Source organism: Peromyscus leucopus, chromosome 22 (assembly GCF_004664715.2).
Source record: "Peromyscus leucopus breed LL Stock chromosome 22, UCI_PerLeu_2.1, whole genome shotgun sequence".
Taxonomy (NCBI): Eukaryota; Metazoa; Chordata; class Mammalia; order Rodentia; family Cricetidae; genus Peromyscus; species Peromyscus leucopus.
In genome coordinates, this window is record NC_051081.1 from 1,872,922 (window position 1) to 1,894,448 (window position 21,527).

The 21,527-nt window shown below is 61.0% G+C and overlaps 2 protein-coding genes across 2 annotated transcripts; both read right to left on the minus strand.

The window, feature by feature from the left end:
• Positions 1–26: 26 nt before the first annotated feature.
• C22H19orf71 (chromosome 22 C19orf71 homolog) lies at positions 27–3,062 on the minus strand. The gene is made up of 4 exons (XM_028862963.2): positions 1,864–3,062; positions 828–1,065; positions 624–749; positions 27–221 (listed from the first exon to the last, which is right to left on the minus strand). The coding sequence occupies exons 1-4, from the start codon at positions 1,945–1,947 to the stop codon at positions 49–51; spliced, it is 621 nt and encodes a 206-aa protein (XP_028718796.1). The 5' UTR covers positions 1,948–3,062; the 3' UTR covers positions 27–48.
• Positions 3,063–3,412: 350 nt separating this feature from the next.
• Fzr1 (fizzy and cell division cycle 20 related 1) lies at positions 3,413–17,470 on the minus strand. Its single transcript, XM_028862966.2, has 14 exons — positions 17,251–17,470; positions 7,646–7,747; positions 7,423–7,548; positions 7,269–7,332; positions 7,008–7,135; positions 6,772–6,854; positions 6,504–6,687; positions 6,191–6,256; positions 5,674–5,776; positions 5,393–5,577; positions 4,914–5,147; positions 4,690–4,794; positions 4,229–4,321; positions 3,413–4,130 (listed from the first exon to the last, which is right to left on the minus strand). The coding sequence occupies exons 2-14, from the start codon at positions 7,712–7,714 to the stop codon at positions 4,089–4,091; spliced, it is 1,482 nt and encodes a 493-aa protein (XP_028718799.1). The 5' UTR covers positions 7,715–7,747; positions 17,251–17,470; the 3' UTR covers positions 3,413–4,088.
• Positions 17,471–21,527: the final 4,057 nt, after the last annotated feature.

A 21,527-nucleotide genomic window follows, 5' to 3' on the forward strand; every position in this document is an offset into this window, starting at 1 on the left:
GCGGCCGAGGGAGGGACGCGCGCAGGCACGGGTGGCAGTGCGGCTTTATCAGAGCGAGGGCGTGAAGGCGGGGGGCGGCTGCCCGGTGGCCGGGCAGGGGCGCTCCCCGCCGCGCTGCCTGAAGTCCTGCGAGGTGTAGCGCGGCCGCTGGGGCGGCGACAGGTCGGGCACGTAGTTGGACCGCTTGGGCTGCTCCGTCCCAAACAGGTTCCTGTTGACCACTGGGGACCCGGACCGTGCTCAGAGGCTGGCGCTGCGGGACCCTGGCCTCTGGCCCGCCATCTGTGCCCCGCCCCGCCTCGACCCGCCCCTCGGCTGCTGGCTCCGCCCCTCGGCCTGCTGGCCCGCCCCCCGCCCCCCCCCCCCCCCCCTCGGCCTGCTGGCCCGCCCCGCCGCGGCCACGCCCTCGGCCTGCTGGCCACCCCCGACCACGCCCCGCGGCCCCGCCACCCCTGCCCCGTCCCACCCGCTGCCCGGCTCTTTACTGTTCGGTTTTTCTCCCCGCTGTTTTGACACCGGGTCTCTCCGTGTAGCCCAGGCTGCCTCTGCCCCGGGAGTGCTGGGGTGACCTGCGTGCACCCCGCCCCGGCTCCCTCTAGTCCCCACCCCCGCCCGCGGCTCACCGAACTCCTTGCCGCGCACGTGCCTGTCCCTCCAGGGCACGCACCCCCAGCGCGTGCCCGCGCCCAGGTACTGCGCAGGCAGCGTGGGGTCCCAGAAGGCCGTCTCCCGCAGGTGCTGCGTGTAGGCTGCCGGAGAGCGAGGGCGGCGTCAGCGTGGGGCCCACGGGGGGGGGGTGCGCGGCCGGCCCGGGGCGGGACACTCACCGGAGGGCAGCCCGCGCTGGCGGCTCTCGAAGCAGCCGTGCCAGCGCGCGTGGGCCTCGCGGTAGGGGCTGTCGAGCGCGTCGGGCAGCATGTACCAGGCCTCGCGCGGCTGCGAGTTGGTCAGGCCGGTGTACCACACCTGGCCGGCCGCGTCCTGGCCCATGGGCGTGAACTTCCAGCGCGTGGCCTGCTTGACGGCCGGCGCCCAGCGGGGCCCCTCTAGGGACAGGTAGTCATTGGCTGCAGGAGGACGGCGGCGGCTGAGCCAAGCCGGCTGCTCCCAGCCTGCTGCCCCGTCTCGGGGGTGTCTGACCCCTGAAAGGTGCTGTGGGGCGAGGGTCCCCCCGTCCCTGGCCAGCGTCTCCTCCGTGCACCACCCCGCCTGCAGTCATTATCAGCCAGCGTGGCCCTGCTTATTTTCGAGGCAGGTCTCACTGTCAGTGTTCACCTTGAGGCAATCCTCCTGCCTCAGCCTCCCAAGTGCTTGTTTAACAGGCATGAGCCTGGCTTCTGGCGTCACCAGGGGACCAAGCCAGGGTCGCGCTTTGCGGAAGCTCCCCATAGATGGTGCCCATGCGGTAACCAGCTTAGGGAATTCGCAGTGGAGAAGGGCTGCGGCCCCTACAGTTTCAGAGCCCAAACAGGCCTGTGAAATGGGACTGTTTGGCCGGTAGCACATACCCGTGCTCGGCATGCTGAGTGAGGAGTGAGCAAGGGCTTTGGGAGTTTAGGAATAGCTTGGGCTACCCAGAAAGATCCTGTGTCAAATTAAAAAAATGTACATCATGGTGGCACATTCCAGTACTTGGGGGGGGGCAGGAGGATCAGAAGTTCAAGGTCATCCTCAGCTCCATGGTGAAGCTGAGGCCAGGCTGGGCTACATGAGACCTCACCTCCCCAACACACACGCACACACACGGCCAGGCTGGGGAGGGAGTTCTGTTGTTGAGCCCAGCCCACATCTCAGCCACCCGAGGGCAGGTTAGGAGGTGGCCAGCGGTGCCCGGGTGAAGGGGGTGCCAAATGCAGGGACCCACCTGTGTAGGAGGGCAGGGAAGTACAGTTCCAGGGTGCCCGAGGGGACAAATGGCTGGGACGCCTCCCGCCTCAGGTTCTCCATGGCTGCCTCTGCTTCTCAGAGGCTCCGACCACCAAGGCCCTGGGGCCATTGTTGACAGGGACAAAGGTGTCCCAGCAACAGGGAAGTGGACCCCATGACCTCGGCCTACTTCCTGGTGTGGGGCTTTGGGTCTGTGGCTCCACCAGCTCCCTACATGGGGGCATCTGGATGTTCTGCTCCTCCTGTCCCACAGCGGGAGGCCACGCTCTCTCGCCAGCCGTTACCCTTCCCCACCCCACCCTTCTGTCCTCTGGATACGACAAGGAGGGCACTGTGCTCCGTGGGACTCAGTGAGCCCGGGGGACTCTGCTGGGTGATGGGTACCTGCTCTGGACCAGTACTTAGCCATGAGCGGAGACTGTCGTCAGCCCATGTGGAGGAAGGACCTGCTCAGCAAGGGGCCCGGAAACACCACCACCAAGTGTGAGCTCCCTGACGGGATTGCACTCTAGGCCTCCACAGAGGGAAGTGGCCTTGTGGGGCTGTGTGGTTGGGGCCTCTTTGGTCATCGATAGATCTGGAGTTAGCGGTGATTGTTATGTAACTGAGGATGCTGAATCCATCGGCCAGCTCACTTTATGATGGTACATTGTACGCTTTGTATATTTTACTACAATAAACAAATGTCAACACAACCAAACTCACTCCACCACTGCCCATGGGCAGGGCCTGTGTCAGGTGGCAGCTGCCTGGGCACCATGGTCCACAGCACAGACACCAGCTCTGGTCACCTGTCCCGACCCAGGGTCTTTGTGCAGACTGCGCCACAGCCCAGACTGGAAGGGCACATCTAAGCACCGTTCTCCTCAGGGCCGGGGCACACAGCCAGCCAGGCTTTAGACCTCTCGAGTCCCATGGCAGGCTTTTCCCCAGGGAAACTACAGCAATCCATGTTGTGGGTGGGGGCCTAGGCCACACCCCACTGCCTGTCCTTCTGGAAGGCTCTGTGGGCTTGGGTTCTGACCTCTTCCTCTACCCCCAGCTCAGCTAAGTACTGTCAGCTTTACCTAAGGCCAATGGAGATACGATCTTGCTGTGCGTTGCCCAGGCCCCCACCAGCCCTCACCCTTCACATCTGGCTGCCCACTGGAGACCAGCCCAGGAAAAGGCCACAGGCGGACGTCCTGCACGCTCTGGGCCACTCCACGCACACAACCCTCTGCACCAGCACACAGCTGAGGGTCCTGACTGGACATTTTGCTTTTGGTGACAGGGCAAAGTCCAGGCTGTGAGTAGCAGCAGGTGACCCTGAACCTTCAACTCCTGACAGGCCGAGCCGATGCCTTGCTGGGATGAAGCCCCTGCTGGGGAGCACAGCACGCACTGAGGCCACTGGCCTGGGCTTTGCTAAGAATCTACCAGAGCCTGACAGGAGGCCACACCCCAGCCCCGCAGGTGGCAAAACCCACAGTGACCTGGGTCCCGGCCATCAGCTGGAACAAGGCAAGAAAACGCACAACAGACCCAGGGCGTCACAGATACATATATACACACGTGCACACACCATGGCCAGCCACACACTGGGGATCTGCAGTGTCCCCAGGTGAGGAGGGGCGGCAGAAATGGGGTCTGAGGTCAGGGAGGCCTGGGAAGCTTCCAGAAGGCCAGAAGGAGGTGGACGCGGCAGACGAGGCAGCTGGCCGGGAAGAGGCACGCGGACAGGCATGGGGTCACAGGAGGTGCACACAGACACGGGTGGAACGCATCAGGACGTCAGGGCGAGAGGCGCAGGTTCCCCGCCAGCGCCTCCCGGGATGTTCCGGCTGGGGTGACACTCGGGAGGATGCGGGGGGCGCAATGGCTCTGGTCCACAGGTCCCAGGTGATACTGGGTTTGGGGAATTGATGGGATCTCGGGCTTCCTGCTCAGCTGTGTCCAATATGGCTCGGGCAGTGGTGACAGGGAGGTCACAAGTGTCCATCTGAGCGCTGACGGCCAGCAAGAAGGGGATGCAGCCGGTGGCTGAGGGTCCCCGTGTCCCTGTCCCAGACACTGGCTCCACAGCTCACAACGAGGCGTTTAATGAGACTCTGGGGTCTCCGGCCCGGCTCCCGCCCGCCAGATGCCTCTGAGGACTGCAGGGCCCATGCATGCTGGCTGCTCCATCTCTGCCCCATGGGCTGCGCATCCCGCCCGCGGGTCTATCGGATCCGGGTGAAGAGGTTAAGCACAGACACGGATTCCTGGGAACAGGGAACATGAGTGACTGTGTGCCAGGGCGCCCTGAGAACCGAGGGGCGTGACAGCAGGCGGGCAGGCAGTCACCACCCACCCACGTTACCTTTGTAGAGCGTGTTTTACTGAAAACATTCCAGAACCGCAGGGTTTCATCTCCAGCCCCGGTGACGATGGCCTCCCCGTCAGGGGACATGGCCTACAGAGGGGACAGAGGGCCCTGGTTGTCCTCCAGCTGCAGCAGGCAGGTTCTGAGACCCAGGCAGAAGCCAGGCAGGTGCCAGGGGACACAGACCCTGGACTCCCGAGCTGGGCAAGACACAGCTGCGCCTACCAGGCAGCGGCCAGGGACACTGACCCTTATGCTGGACAGAGGCCAGGCGGCTCGAGGTCAGCTGGGGGGTTCCTCCCCTCCCCGCATCCCAGGACGGGGACACTGGTTAGTGGTGACTTTGCTCCTGAGATGAGGAGCCGGCAGTCGGAGGCTGGTGTGTCACCCCCTTGGCCGTCCAGAGACGCCCACCACGTGCAGCCGCAGGGGCCGAGGGCAGCAGGACCGACACTCACCAAGTAGAGGACCCGGTACGAGTGGCCGGTGAGCTTGGCCACCTGCGTAAGGGACGGGTACTTCCACACGAGGATCTGGTTCTGCGAGTAGCCGTGTGTGCTCACCTAGTGTGGAGACCGGGAGTCAGAGCCGCAGAGGGCGTGTGCAAGTGCAGGGGGCGGCCGGGCTGGGCCGCCGGGCTGGGCCACCTCCGCGCCTGTGCATGCCAGCCCTGCACACTCACCAGCTCGTTGGCATGTTTGGACCAGGCCAGATTGCAGACTTGTGAGCCGGTGTCGATGCACTGGAGGGGCTGGCCCGTCAGGGTGTTCCAGAAGCGGATGCAGCGGTCAGCTGTGCCCCCGCCAGACGCCAGCAGTCCATGCTGGTGCGGGGACCAGGCGATGGCCTTCACGGCCGCCAGGTGCTCCGTGTACTGCTGCACAGGACTCACCGTGGAGTGGTTCCAGACAAGCAGCTGCGGGCGGGGGGCAGGGGGGGCTGTGACCGGGCGGGCGGGGGCAGGGGGCTGTGACCGGGGGGGGCGGGGCGGGCGGGGGCAGGCACACCCCACGGCCAACTCTGGGGACCCCAGGGATGTGGGCTTTGAACACCTGGGCCAGGACCTGGGAAGCCCCTCCCGTGAGGGCCTCAGGCTGCCCCGTCCCAGGTTCTAGTGTGGGCCAGGGCGAAGGTGGACAGGGAGGGTGACCGGAGTCCTACCTTGTTGTCATTGCCCCCCGAGGCCAGGAGCTGGTGGTCTGTGGACCACTTGAGACCACACACTTCCTGCCGGTGGCCCTGCAGCCGCCGCTCCGACTGCAGGGGCGGGGTGCGGATGTCCCGCTGGAGGATCATGCGGTCGCGGCTGCCGGAAGACAACTGGTCTGCATTCCAGGCCAGCGCCCCTACAGGGTGGCAGGAGGTCAGCCTGGGCCTGCTCCAGGGCTGGGCCCCCAGGCTGTGCCCCCCCCCAGGGCGCGGCTGGGCTGGCCGATCCTCACCCACTCGCGCAGTGTGGCCCTCCAGCACCGACAGCTTCTTCCCTGCAGCCGCGTCCCAGATCTGCACGAAGCCCTTGTGTGTGCCCACGGCGACCAGGTTCCCCTAGGGCGACAGTGTGGCCATCAGGTGGGTGATGAGAAGTTTGCTCATCTTGTGCTCCCCAGAGACACAGGCCGCCTCTATAGCTCGTTTTTTTTTTTTTTTTTTTTTTTTTTTTTTTTTTTTGCCTTTTAAAACACGGGCTCACTGTAGCCCAGGCTGCCACTGAGTCGAAATGTTACCCAGGTTGACCTCAAACTCAGGGAAATCCTCCAGCCAGCTCAGCTGGGATTATCCATCACCGGTCCAGCCCTGCGCTGGGGCACCCCCCGGCCCCCCAGCACTGCAGGCCGCTGCAGGCAGCGCAGTCTCACAAACACGGCGGCCAGGAGGTGGCTGCTCGGCGGCGGGGAAGACGCCCTCAGCTAAGCGGCGACTGAAGACCCGAGGGCCAGGCGGCCCCACCTCCTTACTCACCCGCTCAGACCAGCCCACGGAAGTCACCGAGTCCCCTTCCACAGAGAGGTCACAGAGCCGGGTCACCTGTGGGCAGGAGGCAGAGCGAGGGACTGACGGGCTGGCCCCAGCCCCGCCCCTCTGCTGTGCCTCCCCAGGCCCCACTGAGCACAGAGACCGGCGCCCCAGAGCTGCCGCAGGGAGAAGCCGGGGTGTGGGGGGGCACCTGGAGGATAGGGGTGCTCTCTGCAGGCTGCTCCCTCCCTCCCGCCCCCTCCCTGTGGGCTGCACGGGCTGCGGTCAGTCGGACCCCCGAGGGTGCCTGGGCGCCCACCTGGCTGGTGCACGCGCTCCACAGGTACACGCAGGTACCCAGGCCCACACTGAGCACGTTGAGGGAGGACCAGTCCACCAGGTTGAGGTAGAAGTCGTCCTGAAGCTCCGGCGCATCCAGCACCTTGAAGGGAATCTTGGAGATCTTGCGCGTGGGCTTCCGTGGCGACCGCAGCAGCTTCTGACTGCGGGGACAGCAGGACACCGCTCGCTGCCGCCCCGGCCCGTGCCCCCACCATCATCACCGGCGGACCCCGGCCCCGGCTCACCTCTTGTTGCTAACGGGGGACAAGGAGTACGGGGACACGTCGTTGCCGTCATCAGGACTGGAGCGCTTGCTGCTGAGGGAATACTGCGGCAGGACAGCGCACTGAGCGGCTGCGGCAGCCTCGGGACTTGCAAACCCTGAGCCCCCCAAAGCTGACACAAACTGGGCAGGAGGCGCACAAGGGCAGAGCAGGTCCGGACCCCCCGCCCCGCGGGCCCCTGGCCGCCCCCGGCTCACCGTGAAGAGGCCCTTGTGCTCGGGCGTGGACGGCTGCAGCCGCCGGTCCTCCGTCTGCGGGTCCTGCACCTTCTCGATGCCCGCGCCCAGCAGCTCGTTCTTCAGCAGCGCCGAGTAGGCCAGGCCATCTGCGGGGGGCGGGGTGTTGGGAGCGTCCCGGGGGCGGGGCCTCGGGAGGGTGGAGACGGCGGGGCGGGGCATCAGGGGAGGGCCGACTAGCTGGGCGGGGCCTGTGGCTGAGTGGGCGGGGCCGAGCCTCACCTTTGCCGTTGTCTGAGGTGGCGTCCTTGGCCTTGCGGTTCTGGCTGGGGGACTTCTCGTTTTCCTACGGGAGAGGCACCCGTGAGGGTCACCGCAACACGCGGCTGTGCCCACCCCAGGGTGACAGCCCCGCCCTGCCCAGCCTGGCTCTCACATTGATCCTGTGGAAGTTCACGCTCCAGTTGGCTCCGGCCCGCGAGGGGATGAAGCGGTCACCATGCTTGCTGGGCGAGGACACTGGGGAGTTGGCTGGTGTCAGGGTCCTCCGCATCTCTGAGACCTGGGGGAGGGAGGGCTGGGGGGTTAGCTGCGGTGACCCCGGGGCAGCCCCTCCGCCCATGCACAGTGCCCTTTCGACAGGGCGGCCCGTCACTCACACACGGCACCGTGTTCTCATTCTGGATGATGATCTGTCGCAGGAGCCTGCGCTCATAGTCCTGGTCCATGGCGGGCGGGGCGGGCCCGCAGCCGAGGGCAGCCTGCAGGGCAGACAGAAGGAGATCATAGCAGCCCGGGCCGTGAACTCACCGCGAAGAAAACAGCCTGCTGGGCAGTTGTGCAAACTTTATTTTCGATACAAGGTCTCATGTAGCCCAGGTTGACCACCAACCTCTAAGAAGGAGAACCTTGAATGTGTGTCACCGTGCCTAGGGAGCACCCCCCGGGTGTCTCCGTGAATAGGGAGCACCCCCGGGTGTCTCCGTGAACAGGGAGCACACCCCGGGTCACCGTGCCTAGGGGCACCCCCCGGGTCACCGTGCCTAGGCACCCCCGGTGTCACCGTGCCTAGGAGCCCCCCCAGATGTCACCGTGAATAGGGAGCACCCCCCGGGTGTCACCGTGAATAGGGAGCACCCCCCGGGTGTCACCATGAATAGGGAGCACCCCCGGGTGTCACTGTGTCTAGGGAGCACACCCCGGGTGTCTCCGTGACTAGGGAGCACCCCCCGGGTGTCACTGTGTCTAGGGAGCACGGGGACGGGGGAGCACCCGGGTGTCACCGTGAACAGGGAGCACCCCCGGGTGTCAAGGACTCAGCACCCCTTAGCCTGGAAGCAGGTGCTGTGCCCCAGGGGTGGGTGGGTGGGTAGCGGGATCCCTCCTGGTCCTGCCATTCCAGCAGCCTCAGTCCCTGGAGTGACCAGTGCCAGCAGGGAGGTGGGGCCACCACCAAGCCATGAGTGTGGGGGAATTGGGGACACGGCCTTCATCAGCAATTGGAGCCACTGTGACCCATGACCCTTGGTGCCCACTCAGACACCTTGCACTCGAGGTGGGAGGCTGTGGTCGGCCAGGGCAGAGCTCACAGGCTGTCTTGCCCAGGATCGCAGGCTGTGGGGCTATTGCTTGCCAACACAGGCCCAGGCCCTCGGCCGGCACACCATGTGGCAAAGGCCCCCCAGCCTGGGGACAGTCCCTGCGGCAGCACCCAGTGCAGGGCTCCAGGGCTGCCCACCTGCCCGAGGCCCCAGACCCCACAGGGCCCCTCTGGCCTGAGCCCTGAGCCTTCCCTCCACCCAAGGCTGAACACACCGAATACAGAGAAAGGCAGAGACACTCCGGCATCCTTCTCCGGGACACTCCACTTTCCCAGACCCAAGCGTGGTCCTCATTCCACACCAACTCCCCAGCCTCCCTGGAGCCTGGCACTCTCTCAGGCCCCAGTCCCTCAAACAGCTGAAGGACCATGTGACCGAGAACTGTGCTATATTCCTAGACGTCCACCTGAGATGGATGACCCCCATGCTGAGGCCTGTACAGCTGCAGGTCCATCCACACACTGGAGCATTCCTCAGCCATGAACAGGGAGGCACTAGCATGACCTTGAGGACCCAGACACAGAAGGCCACAGTGTGGGCTCCATGACAGGAGCCCACAGACACCAGGAGTGAAGGAGAGCGACTGCACCCACCACTCAATCCAACCACCACCCTGGAGACGGCTCTCCCTGTGTACCAGGCTGCTCTGGAGCGCTTGGAGGGTCAGGAGTTCAAGTCCACCGTTAGGTGCACAAGCAGAAGGTCGGCCGCTCACAGAGCCAGGCCTGGAAGATCTAGAGCCTGGGCGCGTTCAGAGCGTCACCTCGCTGCCACTGCAGCTGAGGCCGACTTGGGGGCGGATCCAGACCATTCCTGCTCCCAGCACTGTGGCCCCAGGCATATCTTCCACTCACACCAAGCTTTGGGCTAGGCAGGCACACGTTTAACTGTGGCGACGTGAGGCTGAGGGGCTGAGGGGGGAGCCGAGTCACAGACCCTGCCTGCTGGCACAGCCACTGTCTGGTCTGGCAGGGCAGACCCACCCCTCCTCTGCCTGGTCCCCAGTCCCTGGGTGCAATCGTGACCCAGCAGCCAGGTGGCCTAGGCCCGTGAACTCCCATCGGGCGGCAGTTCCTGGCTCCAAGCCTGGCCCACTCCGCCTAGGCCCAGTCTGGCCCAGCCAACCCTGGGAGCTGCTCTGGGTCCTGCTGCTTCCTGCTGTGTGTCAGTCTCCCTCAGGCACCCTGACTCTGGCTGTATCCCAGGATGCTGTGGGCGGGGGTGTCTGGGCATGCAATGGTGCCCAGCGCCCGCAGGGCCCAGGCCGTCCCAGTGCGGTGCCCACCGGGACCAAGAGCACAAGAGTGAGTGGAGGAACGGAGGTGATGGGGCCATCAGTCCTGCGGCTGCCCCAGCCAGTGCCACCCACCCCCACTGCACGCTTGTCCTCTTGCTTGGCACTGGGCACTGGAAAGCCCTTGGGCTCTTGCCACCAGGAAGCTTCCCCCAAGGACGGAAGTTCGGCTCATCTGGCCCTCAACCACTGGTCACACCCTCCAGGGGCTACAGATCTTGAAAAACTGGTCCCCACAGCTTGTGTGTCAAAGAACCCAAGGCGAGCCCCCACCTGGAGCCAAGTGTGGGGGTTCGCCATCCTCCACTATGGCCACGGTGGGGCTTGCCGGACCCTATCCCGGTCTCCACCCACTCCGTGTCAGGAGCTCCCCAAGGCCCGACAGACACGTGTCCCCAGAGTCGGGAGCACTCCATACTCCTAGTCAGGACGACAGAGACTGCTCAAGGCTCTCCAGCGCGGAGCAGGTGGGAGACGAGGCTGGCGGCCGGCTGCACCCAAGGCCCCGGCACCACCCCCGCCCAGGCCCAGCAAAGCACCAGGTCTTTTCACCCCAGTCCCTCTGTCACAGCTGGTGCAGCCGTGTGGTCAGGACTGCTCCCTGCCCTGGAAACTCACAGGGCGCCGGAAGAGCTGAGCCGTGTGAGTGGCCGAGGACAGAGCTCGGCCAGCTCCTGAAGCAGTGCCCATCTGGGGGCGCCTGGACCCAGGGCCCCTCATATGTGACCTTAAGTCAGACGTCCCACAGAACTCAGGAGCCTGTGCTCCACAGACGCCCTTAGGGGCCAAGGGCAGGGACTTCCCATGACCCAGGCTAACAAGCAGCCTGTTGCCCAGCTCCCTGCACCCCAGGAATGGCGTCCCCACCCCACTCTGCTCTCACTGGTGTCACCACAAATTCCCTGTGAGGCACACAGCTCTGGCCAGAGTCTCCAAGAGACCCTATGCCCAGGAACCTTTGAGTAGGTGCATGGGAGACCCAGGGAGACCCGGGTTCACCCCAGGGCCTTGGGCATTTCCTCTGAGTGTGTGTGTGTTTGGGGGAGGGTGGGGGACACCTGCGGAGCTGGGGCGCACGAAGGGTCTGAGAAAGGCTAGAAGGAGCCAGTGGGTGGTGGCCGGGGTAGCAGATGCAGAAGCAGGCACACGACAGGCCCCAGATGGCCTGTCACTCTTGCGCGTCGGCCTTCCCGCCACAGGAACACGCAGAGCAGGGGGTCTTGACAGCTCCTGTTAGCGAGGGACCCCAGGGGTACTGCAGCTGCCCTGGATGCCTGGGGTCTGACCAAGTCACCTCCCCCCGCCTGGGGCCCCAGGTGCAGGAACATCCCCAATAGGCGTGTGCACACCACTCATTTGTTCTCCTGGTGCCTGAGCAGACCAGGCGGCCATCACTGTCCTTCAGAGCTGGCCCATGGGGAGAGACACCAGTCACTGTAACCCGGGTCTCCATGTGACCCGGTGCCTCACTCAGGTGTGTGGCTGCTTGCACACTAGACACCCAGGGTCCTCACAGGACGCACAGGGGCTCTGTCCCCTGAGGGCCACAGCACTGCCCACATGGAGCACAAAGGCCCCGCAGGGTGCTGGGCGGCAACTCTGGCCTCCACCCCCCACCTGCAGCTGACCTGGTCATCCCTGTTCCCAGGCATTGCCCACCCTGGGGGCGGGGTGCAGTCTCCGAGACTCGGGGTTAGAGGATTTCTTAGCAAGGTGGGCTGCTTCCCCAGGGCAAGTGACCCAGCCCCAAGCTCTCTCCCAGTCCCTGGCCTCCAGTCACCATGCACATCCTTCACCACTGCACCAGGACAGGGGAGGCACAACTGTCAACGGTCACACCGCGATGGCGGAGGCAGAGCAAACGTCCAAGTGTGTGCACTCATCCCCAGCGGAGGGGGGCACATGAGTGTGTGCACCCATCCCCAGCAGGGGGGGGCACATGAGTGTGTGCACACATGCCCAGCAGGGGGGGGCACATGAGTGTGTGCACCCATCCCCAGCAGGGGGGGGGGGGCCGAGCGGGGGGGACATGAGTGTGTGCACACAAATACACATGCCCAGCAGAGGGGGGCACATGAGTGTGTGCACACATGCCCAGCAGGGGGGGCACATGAGTGTGTGCACACATGCCCAGCAGAGGGGGGCACATGAGTGTGTGCACACATGCCCAGCAGGGGGGGCACATGAGTGTGTGCACACATGCCGCAGGGGGGGCACATGAGTGTGTGCACATGCCAGCAGGGGGGGCACATGAGTGTGTGCACACATGCCAGCAGGGGGGGGCACATGAGTGTGTGCACCCATCCCCAGCAGAGGGGGGCACATGAGTGTGTGCACACATGCCCAGCAGGGGGGGGACAGAGTGTGTGCAGGGGGGGGCACATGAGTGGTGCACATGCCCAGCGGGGGGGGGCATGAGTGTGTGCCAGCAGGGGGGGGATGAGTGGTGCACTGCCAGGGGGGGGGCACATGAGTGTGTGCACCATCCCAGCAGGGGGGGACATGAGTGTGTGCACACATGCCAGCAGGGGGGGGACATGAGTGTGTGCACCATCCCAGCAGAGGGGGGCACATGAGTGTGTGCACACATGCCCAGCAGGGGGGGGCACATGAGTGTGTGCACACATGCCCAGCAGAGGGGGGCACATGAGTGTGTGCACACATGCCCAGCAGGGGGGGCACATGAGTGTGTGCACACATGCCCAGCAGAGGGGGGCACATGAGTGTGTGCACCCATCCCCAGCAGGGGGGGCACATGAGTGTGTGCACATGCCAGCCAGGGTGGCACATCCCAGCAGTGTGTGTAGGGGGGCACATGAGTGTGTGCACCCATCCCCAGCAGGGGGGGGCACATGAGTGTGTGCACACATGCCCAGCAGGTGGGGGCACATGTCCAGACAGTGATGTGGACTGGGGATGCATGGCAGGAAGCTTTCAGAGCAGAACACTGGGCTGCAGGCTGGTGGACGCCTTATGAGAATGGGTTGGCCTTTAGGGAGATGGAGAGTTCTAGAATATACACAGGTGATGGACGCACCACAGCTGTCTGTTCTAATAAAACATGAGATATGAGAATGTTACCTGCATAAAGCAGATAAAAATCTGAGAAAACAATTAATAAAAACCAACTTTTCAAGCCAGGCGGTGGTGGCCACACCTGTAACCCCAGCACTCAGGAGGCAGAGGCAGGTGGATCTCTGTGAGTTGGGGGCAGCCTGGGCTACAGAGGGAGAGCCAGGCCAGTTACACAGAATAACTGTCTAAAAAACCAAAACAGACAACAACAACAACAACCCCACCTTTTCTAAAGGTTGGTGAAGACAGACAGGACAGCAGCCCATCCCCAGAAGTCTCTTGGCCGGGCATGCTGTCCTGGCCCTCGGGAGGTTGAGGCAGGAGGACTGCTTGTGTGCTTGAGGCCTCCTGAGCTAGAGTGAGAGTGTGGAGAAAAACAGTCTGGCCAGAGGGCTCAGCAGGGGGAGGCCGGCGGCAGAGCTGGCACACCTGAGCTGCAGCCCTGGGACCCACATAGTGGAAGGAGAGAATTCACCCCTGCATGGTGGCCTCTGACCTACACATGCACACCCAAGATGCACAAGCACACCCACACATACATGCACACACACACACATGCACACACACACACACACACACGCACACACACATATATGCACGCACACACCCACACATACATGCACACCCACACATACATGCACATGCGCGCACACACACACATGCACACACACACGTGCGCACACACATGCACACAAACACACATGCACACACACGCGTGCACACACATACATGCACACACACATGCACACGCGTGCGCACACACACACGCGCACGCACACACGCACGCACGCACACACACGCACGCACACACACGCACGCGCACACACACACACACACACACATGCACGCACACACACACACAGACAAAGACAGACACAGACACCAGACACAAGCAGACAGGTGGGGTGCAGACAGGGCTCCTGAGTCAGTGCTCACCGTGGCGTTGGAGGGCCTGGGCCTGCGTTTGGCCCGCGACCACCTCTAAGTCCAGCTCCAGAGCATGAATGTCCTCTCTGGCCTTGGGCGCCCACACACATGCACAACCCCACACAGACACACATTAGAAATAAAAAGTAAATCTTTAAGAAAAAACTACAGCTTTGGGGGGGGGGCACCTGCTGCACCTAATAGCAGAACTAGGAAGAAGCAAGGCCAAGTGCTAAGCAGGACGCTGAGGCAGGGGAATGCTGTCCCCGACCCGTGGCTCTGGACTCCCAGCTGCACACAGTGTCCCCACCCACATCCTCAGGGCACTGTGCAGGGCAGAGGAGACAGGGCTCACTCCGGGAAGCAGGAATCATGGGGCCTCCTGGTATCTGCTACTCAGGGGTCCTCAGAGGACCTTGAACCCTGCTCCTTCTACATGACCCAGAACAGAAAGTTCAGAAGCCTGGGCGTCAGACCCTGAGAGAAACTGGGAAACATGGCGCACCTGGACCTGGACAGGACCCCTTGATGACTGACCAGTCTCTCTCCCTCTCACTCCATTCTTGTTGCTAGAGCCCAGATGGACCTCGAACTCACGACCCTCCAGCCTCAGGCTCCCAAGGCCTGTGTCCTGCCACCCCCCGCCCCCACCACAGGGCTCTCCTGGACTTCTCAGGAGGAACGAGCAGAGGGACAGCCTGGGTCCTTCCAAGCCCCTGAAGGCACAGGCCTGTGATCCCAGCTACTGTGGCAGTTGAGACAGGAGGATTACCAGTTCTGGGCCAGCCTGAACAACTACTAAGATCCTGTCTCAAAATAAGAAGGAAGGGCTGTGGGGGTGGCTTCCTCTCACAAAGGGCCAGGCCCTGCTGAACACACACATGCATGTCAACTTCAGTGCTTCCAGCAACCGAGGCAGGAGGATGGCTGAGGCTTCTTGGCTGTCAGCCCAACTCCAGGCAGTGAGACCTGTCTCAAGGGAATAGACGGTGGCAGGGTGGGGCGCATGTTGGCCTCTCCTCTGGACTGTGTGCCTGCACACACGCATGCACACCACACACACACTTTAAAGAAGGTTTAAGGGAATAAATGGGCAGAGAGATGGCTCAGTGGTAAAGACCACAGGCAAGGGAGCAGGCTTGGTTCCCAGCACCCAGGTGAGGACCTGTAACTCCAGTTCTAGGACACGGCGCCCCCTCAGGCCTTTATGAGCACTGCATGCACATGGTATGCACATAGACAAGCACACACAGACACAAGCGCGCGTGTGCTCACACACACACACATACATACATAAAATAAAAATAAATCTAGCAACCTAGCTTAGGGCTCAAGAGACGGCTTGGTGGAAAGCACACTGGCTGCTCTTCCTGAGGAGCTGGGTTCAGTTTTCAGCACCCACAAGGTAACTCACAACTGTCTGGAACCTCAGTTCCAGGGGACCCCACACCCTCTTCTGGTCTCTGTCAGGCACAAATGTGGTACCCAGACATACATGCAGGAAAAATATCCATACAAGTAAGATAAAAACAACAAACAAAAAGTCCATACACACACCTTAAAAAAAAAAAGAAAAAAAGCAAGGGCACCACGGCCAGGGGCGGGGCATCTGAGTGAGGGGCTGGGGCACCACGACCAGGGGCGGGGCATCTGAGTGAGGGGCTGGGGCATGGTTTGTTGCTAAGCTACTGTCTAGCATGTGCAAAGGCCCTGGGCTCCATGCCCAGCACCAGGAAAGGAAACACACCAGTACTCCTGCAGCTCACACTTAGCCTCCAACCCTCTAGTACAAGGAAGCAGAGGACTCGAATTGGCAAAGAGAATACACCCTTGACACCAGCCACAAGACCTTGACCCACAAGACATACTGGGCTAAAATCCCTCAAGTACCAAGTACACCCTGGAGATATCCTTGGAGGAACCCCATTAATATCTGCAGCACTTGTTGGGCGTGGTCACGGCCCACGACTTTAATCCCAACACTCAGGAGGCAGAGGCAAGCAGGTCTGAGTTCGAGGCCAGCCTGGTACACTTCGCGAGTTCCAGGACAGCCAGGGCTACACAGAGAAATTCTGTTTCAAATAACCAACCAACCAAACAAACAAACAAATAAACAAAATAGCCAATCCAGCCCCATGAGAGCCAGAGCCCCCAAAGTCCCTTTCTCTCCAAGCCTCATGTCCAGACCCGGGGGTGTGCTGTCTGTTCTAGGTGATTCTTCACTGGGGAATCACATTCACTCAGGCTGCAGGAAGGAGCTGGGATTGGGGTCCAGCAGCCAGAGGAATGAGGTCATCTCTCACACAGGACAGGTAGGGGACCTGCTTCCCACCATATGCCCTGGACTAGGGAGCGAATATGGGGTGGGGGCATGGGAGGAAGGACACTTTGACATGGGTTGGTGTCAGGGGATGGGTGGGCAGGGTGATCTGAAGGCGAGGACAATGGCTTTGAATCAGGGATAGAGGACGGAGGGGCCTGGGCTTGCATTTGGAGACCCAGAGAGGAGGTTCAGATCTGAAGGGGTATGTGGTGGGCTTGGGGACACAGACTGCCTTGGCCTTCTGGCCATGTCTCCCCTGAGATGAGGCACCTGGTGCTGGGTGAACCGCAGAGTGTCATGTGGCAACTCTCGTTCCACAATCCCATCCACTGGGACCCCCATGCCCCGACCCCGCTCGAGGCCATGTCTGAGACTCCTGGGCTCTGACTGCAATTTTAAGAGGGTGACTCAGACCCGGGAATTCAGTTTGGATGTAGGGAGTGTCTGAGGCAGGGGGACTTAGATTTGGAAGTCAACAGGGTGTAAAGGAGTGGTTGTAGCTGTCGAGTTCTGAGTGAGCAGCATGGGGGAGAATGCCCTAAATTTGGGGTAACATAGCTCAAAGGGGTAAGCGGGCCGTGGTGGACCGGACGAGGTCACTGGGTACAGACGGCTCTGGGATGAAGGGCCTCACCTGGGCTGTGTGGCGTGAGCCGGGTTTGGGGGTGCACGGAGCTAGGGGCTGGGGCGACACTGCAGGGCCTGACCGCCCTGGATGTGGACAGTGCCCTGCTCAGAACCGGGCTCCGGGGAAGGAGGGAGGGTGGTGATGGACAGGGCGAGGTCAAGGCGAGGTCGCCGGGTGTAGGCGACCCGGGGTTGGGGTGACGCAGGGCCTGACCTGGGATCAGGGTGCATTTGCACCCCGGGGTCCGGGGAGCCGCGCGGGCGGAGCCGCGGATCCGGGGAGCAGGGCTGGGAGCGCGGCTCTGGGGATGGAGGGCTCCGACAGACGCTGCGGGGTCCAGGGCCAGGCGGCGCCGGAGCCCCGAGAAGGAAGGGGTCGGCCCGGGGGGCGGGTCCCCGAGTCACCTGTGTCCTCACCTGCCTCGCTCCCGTCGCCAGCCGGTTCCCGCCGGTTCCCGCCGGTCCCAGGAACACGCCGCGCCCGCTCGAGGCCCCGCCGCCGAGCCAGGCCCCGCCGCCGCAGCTCACGGGAATCCCCCGGCCTCCGCGGTCGCTAATATGGCGGCACTCAGCGGCAACCCGGCTCCCTCCCTCCGTCTGTCCCGCAGGCCGCGCGCGCGCCCGCGACCGGCCCCGCCGCCGAGCGCATCCCCGCGCCGAGGCCACGCCCCCACACGCAGGCGCGCCTAGCCCCGCCGGGCCACGCCCCCTCAGCCCTCCCCCTAACGCCTCCGGGGACTTCCATGGGGAAGCCACGCCCTCGACCACGCCCCTTGCGGCCCCTCGCGCCGGGCACCCGCCAATCCCCTGTGCCCTCAACTGAAGCCACGCCCCCTACCCGTTACCCGACGCCCCTCCTGGGCCACGCCCCCGGGGCCGCCACCACACTGCGTCTGGAAAGCCACGCCCTCTGGTCACGCCCACTCCGCGCCGGGCTCGCGCCCACCGCGAACAACTGCGCCTGCGCGAGGCGGCGCGGGCAGCTCGGGAGTATGGGACGTCCTTCAGGATTCAAATCAATACAGGAAGCGAGGCGGCACGCGTTGCCCGGGGCAACGGCGGTCGGAAGCGCAGCCCAGGAAGACTGGAGGAGTGTGGAATGGGGAAAACAACGCGGATGACTCGGCGCCGAGGAAGGCGTGGCTCCTGTTCGGGGGAGAAGCGGGGACGCGGCACCCCGAGACTTGCAGTCACCCGCGGACGCCGCGGTGCACGCGCTGCCCTTTGCCTGTGGTTTTGATTTTTGGAGCCATCTCACTCTCTAGCCCGCTGGCCTCGAACTGGAAGCAGTCCTCCAGCCTCGGCTCCCGAGCTGCTAGGATGACAGGCATGCGACAACTCCCTACCCCAGCCTCTGAGTCCTCCCGGAAACGCTAATGACGACCGCTGGAAACAAAACTCAAGAAGGCCCCGCTTCAAACATCCTTGGGATGTGGGACGGCTCACAGGGCAGAGGTGATTGCAGCCAGGCAAATGGCCCGAGTTCAATACCCGGAGCCCACTTGGTGGGAGGACAGACCTTCCTGCAAGTTGTAACTTTCTGACTGCGCGCGCGTGTACACACACACACACACACACACACACACACACACACGCACACGCACACACCCCTGTGGCTCCCCTGGCTAAATGACAGGACACACACTAAACAAATGGAAATCTTGAAAAGTTAGAAAAGACATCAGAGGGCCAGCTGAGGGGCTGAGCTCAGTGGGCAAAGGGGGAGGGGTTCGTGCAAAGGCCCTGGGGCGCCCAGCACACAGTGCAATCACAGTCTCGGATTCTGGTGCCTGACTACTCTTGGAAAACAAGACGAATCCCGCGGCAGCGAGGCTCTGGGGGAAGTCGGGCCATTGTCCTCGCTGGGCAGGTTGTGAAATCCACAGCTTACGCAGGAGGGAGGCTTAGCCGCTGTTCAGAGACGGAAACACAGAAGAGCCGAGCCACAGGCCCAGGCGCCAGAAGCGCAGCCACCCACCCACAGCTTCCTAAGGCGAACATGGAGGCCCCCTTCATTCACAACCTAGTGTCCACCCCCTGGAGAAGGGAGCAAGCCCCATTCATGCAGTGGAACACAACACAGCAGTGAAAAAAGCCAGGTTGTCAAACAGAGGGACCCCAAAGGACACTGTGTTCAGCGAGAGGGCCACACAGTGTGGACTCCATGACAGGAAATGTCCAGAGATGGGAAGTGGATTCATGGGTGCCAGGGGCTGGAAGGCTCAGGTGGGAAGTTAGCGAGACCAGGACGACCCTGGCTCAGAACAAGTGATGAAGGAGCTGGTAAAGGTGCCTGCTGCCATGCCTGGGACGCTGAGTCGGCCCCCAGGTCCACCTGGAGGAAGGAGAGGTGGGTTCCTGGTCTGCTGACCTCCACAGGAGGCCTGTAGCCGGCACACGTGAGCACGCACAAGAAATGGACATTTAGAGATCTCAAATATACAATAAATAATAAGATCGACGGGAAATACAGCCGTGTGAGCATGTTTGCCAACAAGGAGATCCTATGCTCAGAATCCCCCCCCCCCCAAAATAAATTAAAACGCATTTTTGGGCCCATTTGGTAGAGCCCTTGCCTGGCACACACACAGGGGAGCATGCCTGTCACCCCAGCGCTGGGGGAGTGGAGGCAGGAGGCTCAGGAGTTGTAGATGGCTCAGCAGTTAGTGCACCAGCTGCCCCTGCAGTGGACCTGGGTTCTGTTTCTGACACCTACAGGGGGATCACAACCACCTGTGACTCCAGTTCTGGGAATGCGACACCCTCTTCCAGTTTCTGTGAGTACTGCACACACAGGGAGCCGCTAGAGAGAGAGAGAGAGAGAGAGAGAGAGAGAGAGAGAGAGAGAGAGAGAGAGAGTGTACACACACACACACACACACACACACACACGAACTGACGCCCCCTCTGGCCTCTGCAGGTACTGCAAGAGTTGCACATAAACTCAAGTGGTCACATTCATACACACAAACAACTCTTTAAAAGAAAAAAACAAAAAATCTAATATATGTATACATGTACATATCATGTATGTATACATACATTTTAAAAAATATATATTTGGGCTAGGTGGTGTGGCGCACACCTTTAATGCCAGAACTTGGGAGGCAGAGGCAGGCAGATCTCAGTGAGTTCAAGGTCAGCCTGGCCTACAAATCGAGTTCCAGGACAGCCAGGGCTACACAGAGAAACCCTATCTTGGAATATATATATATATAGGGGAAATTATTTTGGCCACTCCACGTAGTTAAAAGGATATTTATTTAATGGCGTAACTCACAAATTAAGTAATGGGTAGGTCGCAGGGTCTGGGGAAGGTGTATTGCAATCCAGCAGTGTTCTCCGGAGCTCTGCACAGTCCACCTTCACTGTCCCGGCACCGAGAGAGAGCGCACGGAGAGAGTGCTGGCCCATCCAGCTCTTGGGTCCCCAGGCGCCTCCCCTGGCCCCGCCTCGTAGGCGTGACAGTTGCCAGAGTCTCAATGGGGGTTGGAACTTCCAGATCCAAGCTGGAATGGCTGCCCACTACATCTCTCCCTTTTTGTCTAAATAAGAAGGTTCTAAACTAATACAAGACTATATACAAAGGAATGGTTATCAAATATTGTCCAGAAATAATGAGGGATAATGACCTAGATAAGATGTAACTACAACCAATGCAAACAATATCAAGCAAGAAACACATACTAAAATCCAGAGAAGTATAGAGCATAGGTAAACAGCATGTTATAAAGATCATTCAAAGGTGTCCTATCCTAAAGAACCTGAATCTAATACTTAATATGTTCTATCTAAGATATTATACACACACACACACACACACACACACACACACTAAGTTGTAACTATAACTGCTAGTCTTCAATCCCATCAAAGACCTGAGAAGGAACATAATGGTACCTGAGAAATGGTAGATGGATGCAAGCAACTTTGGGAATCTTGCAAGAGTAGACCAAGACAGCTGGCAGCCTGGACAGTCACCTAATGTTTCTCAGCATTGTTGGCGCATTCAAATTGGCTACAGGCCTAGAGTATCTGACAGACCATTTTCAGAAGCAGGAATTCTGAGAGACCATCTTACCCTGTCTTGGCAGAGTACAGTGATTGCTTTCCTTGTGTCCCGCTTGTCCAGAAAGGACAGCATTATATTTGTACTGTCAGCCATCAAGGCAAGGGCAGTTCTTTGCCCAGTAGGCCATTTTGTGCCAAAAAGACAAACTTCCAAATGGAAATGTCTTAGAAGCCCAACATTCTCTCGGGATCAATTGGTGCAGCCAGGAGCAATTGTGTCTCACGTCAACAGAATTCTAAGTTATTTAAATGCCATATTCTCTAGGTCTATGAAGTGTTTGAAGATTACCTGCCCATCTGACCTATGTATCTGTAAATCTGGATAACCTAACTAACGTAACTATAGAGACGACAGGCATAGACGACTATAAATCTATGAATCTTATCTATCGAAATAACCTAAGGACTAAGGTTTCATGTAAATAAGGTAAACAGTCTATAAGCAAATGTATGGTGAAGAACGATGACTTCAAAATTGTGACAATACACAAGATATTTATAACAGAGATAGGAATATATAGTGCGATATGCAATATGACAATAATCTTAAATATATATCAATATACCGAATATCCTAAACAGAAGTAGAACATATATAAAGTATGACAGATATAAATTTACAT

Excerpts from the sequence above, each read along its gene's own strand:
- C22H19orf71 (XM_028862963.2), bottom strand. The coding sequence starts at position 1,947 with ATGGAGAACCTGAGGCGGGAGGCGTCCCAGCCATTTGTCCCCTCGGGC. Across the intron at positions 750-827 it reads CCAGCGCGGGCTGCCCTCCG|CCTACACGCAGCACCTGCGG; the intron begins GTGAGTGTCCCG and ends GCTCTCCGGCAG. Across the intron at positions 222-623 it reads CGTGCGCGGCAAGGAGTTCG|TGGTCAACAGGAACCTGTTT; the intron begins GTGAGCCGCGGG and ends CCGGGTCCCCAG.
- Fzr1 (XM_028862966.2), bottom strand. The coding sequence starts at position 7,714 with ATGGACCAGGACTATGAGCGCAGGCTCCTGCGACAGATCATCATCCAG. Across the intron at positions 5,148-5,392 it reads CGGGGGGCAATGACAACAAG|CTGCTTGTCTGGAACCACTC; the intron begins GTAGGACTCCGG and ends CCCCGCCCGCAG. Across the intron at positions 4,131-4,228 it reads GTAAAACACGCTCTACAAAG|GAATCCGTGTCTGTGCTTAA; the intron begins GTAACGTGGGTG and ends CCCTGTTCCCAG.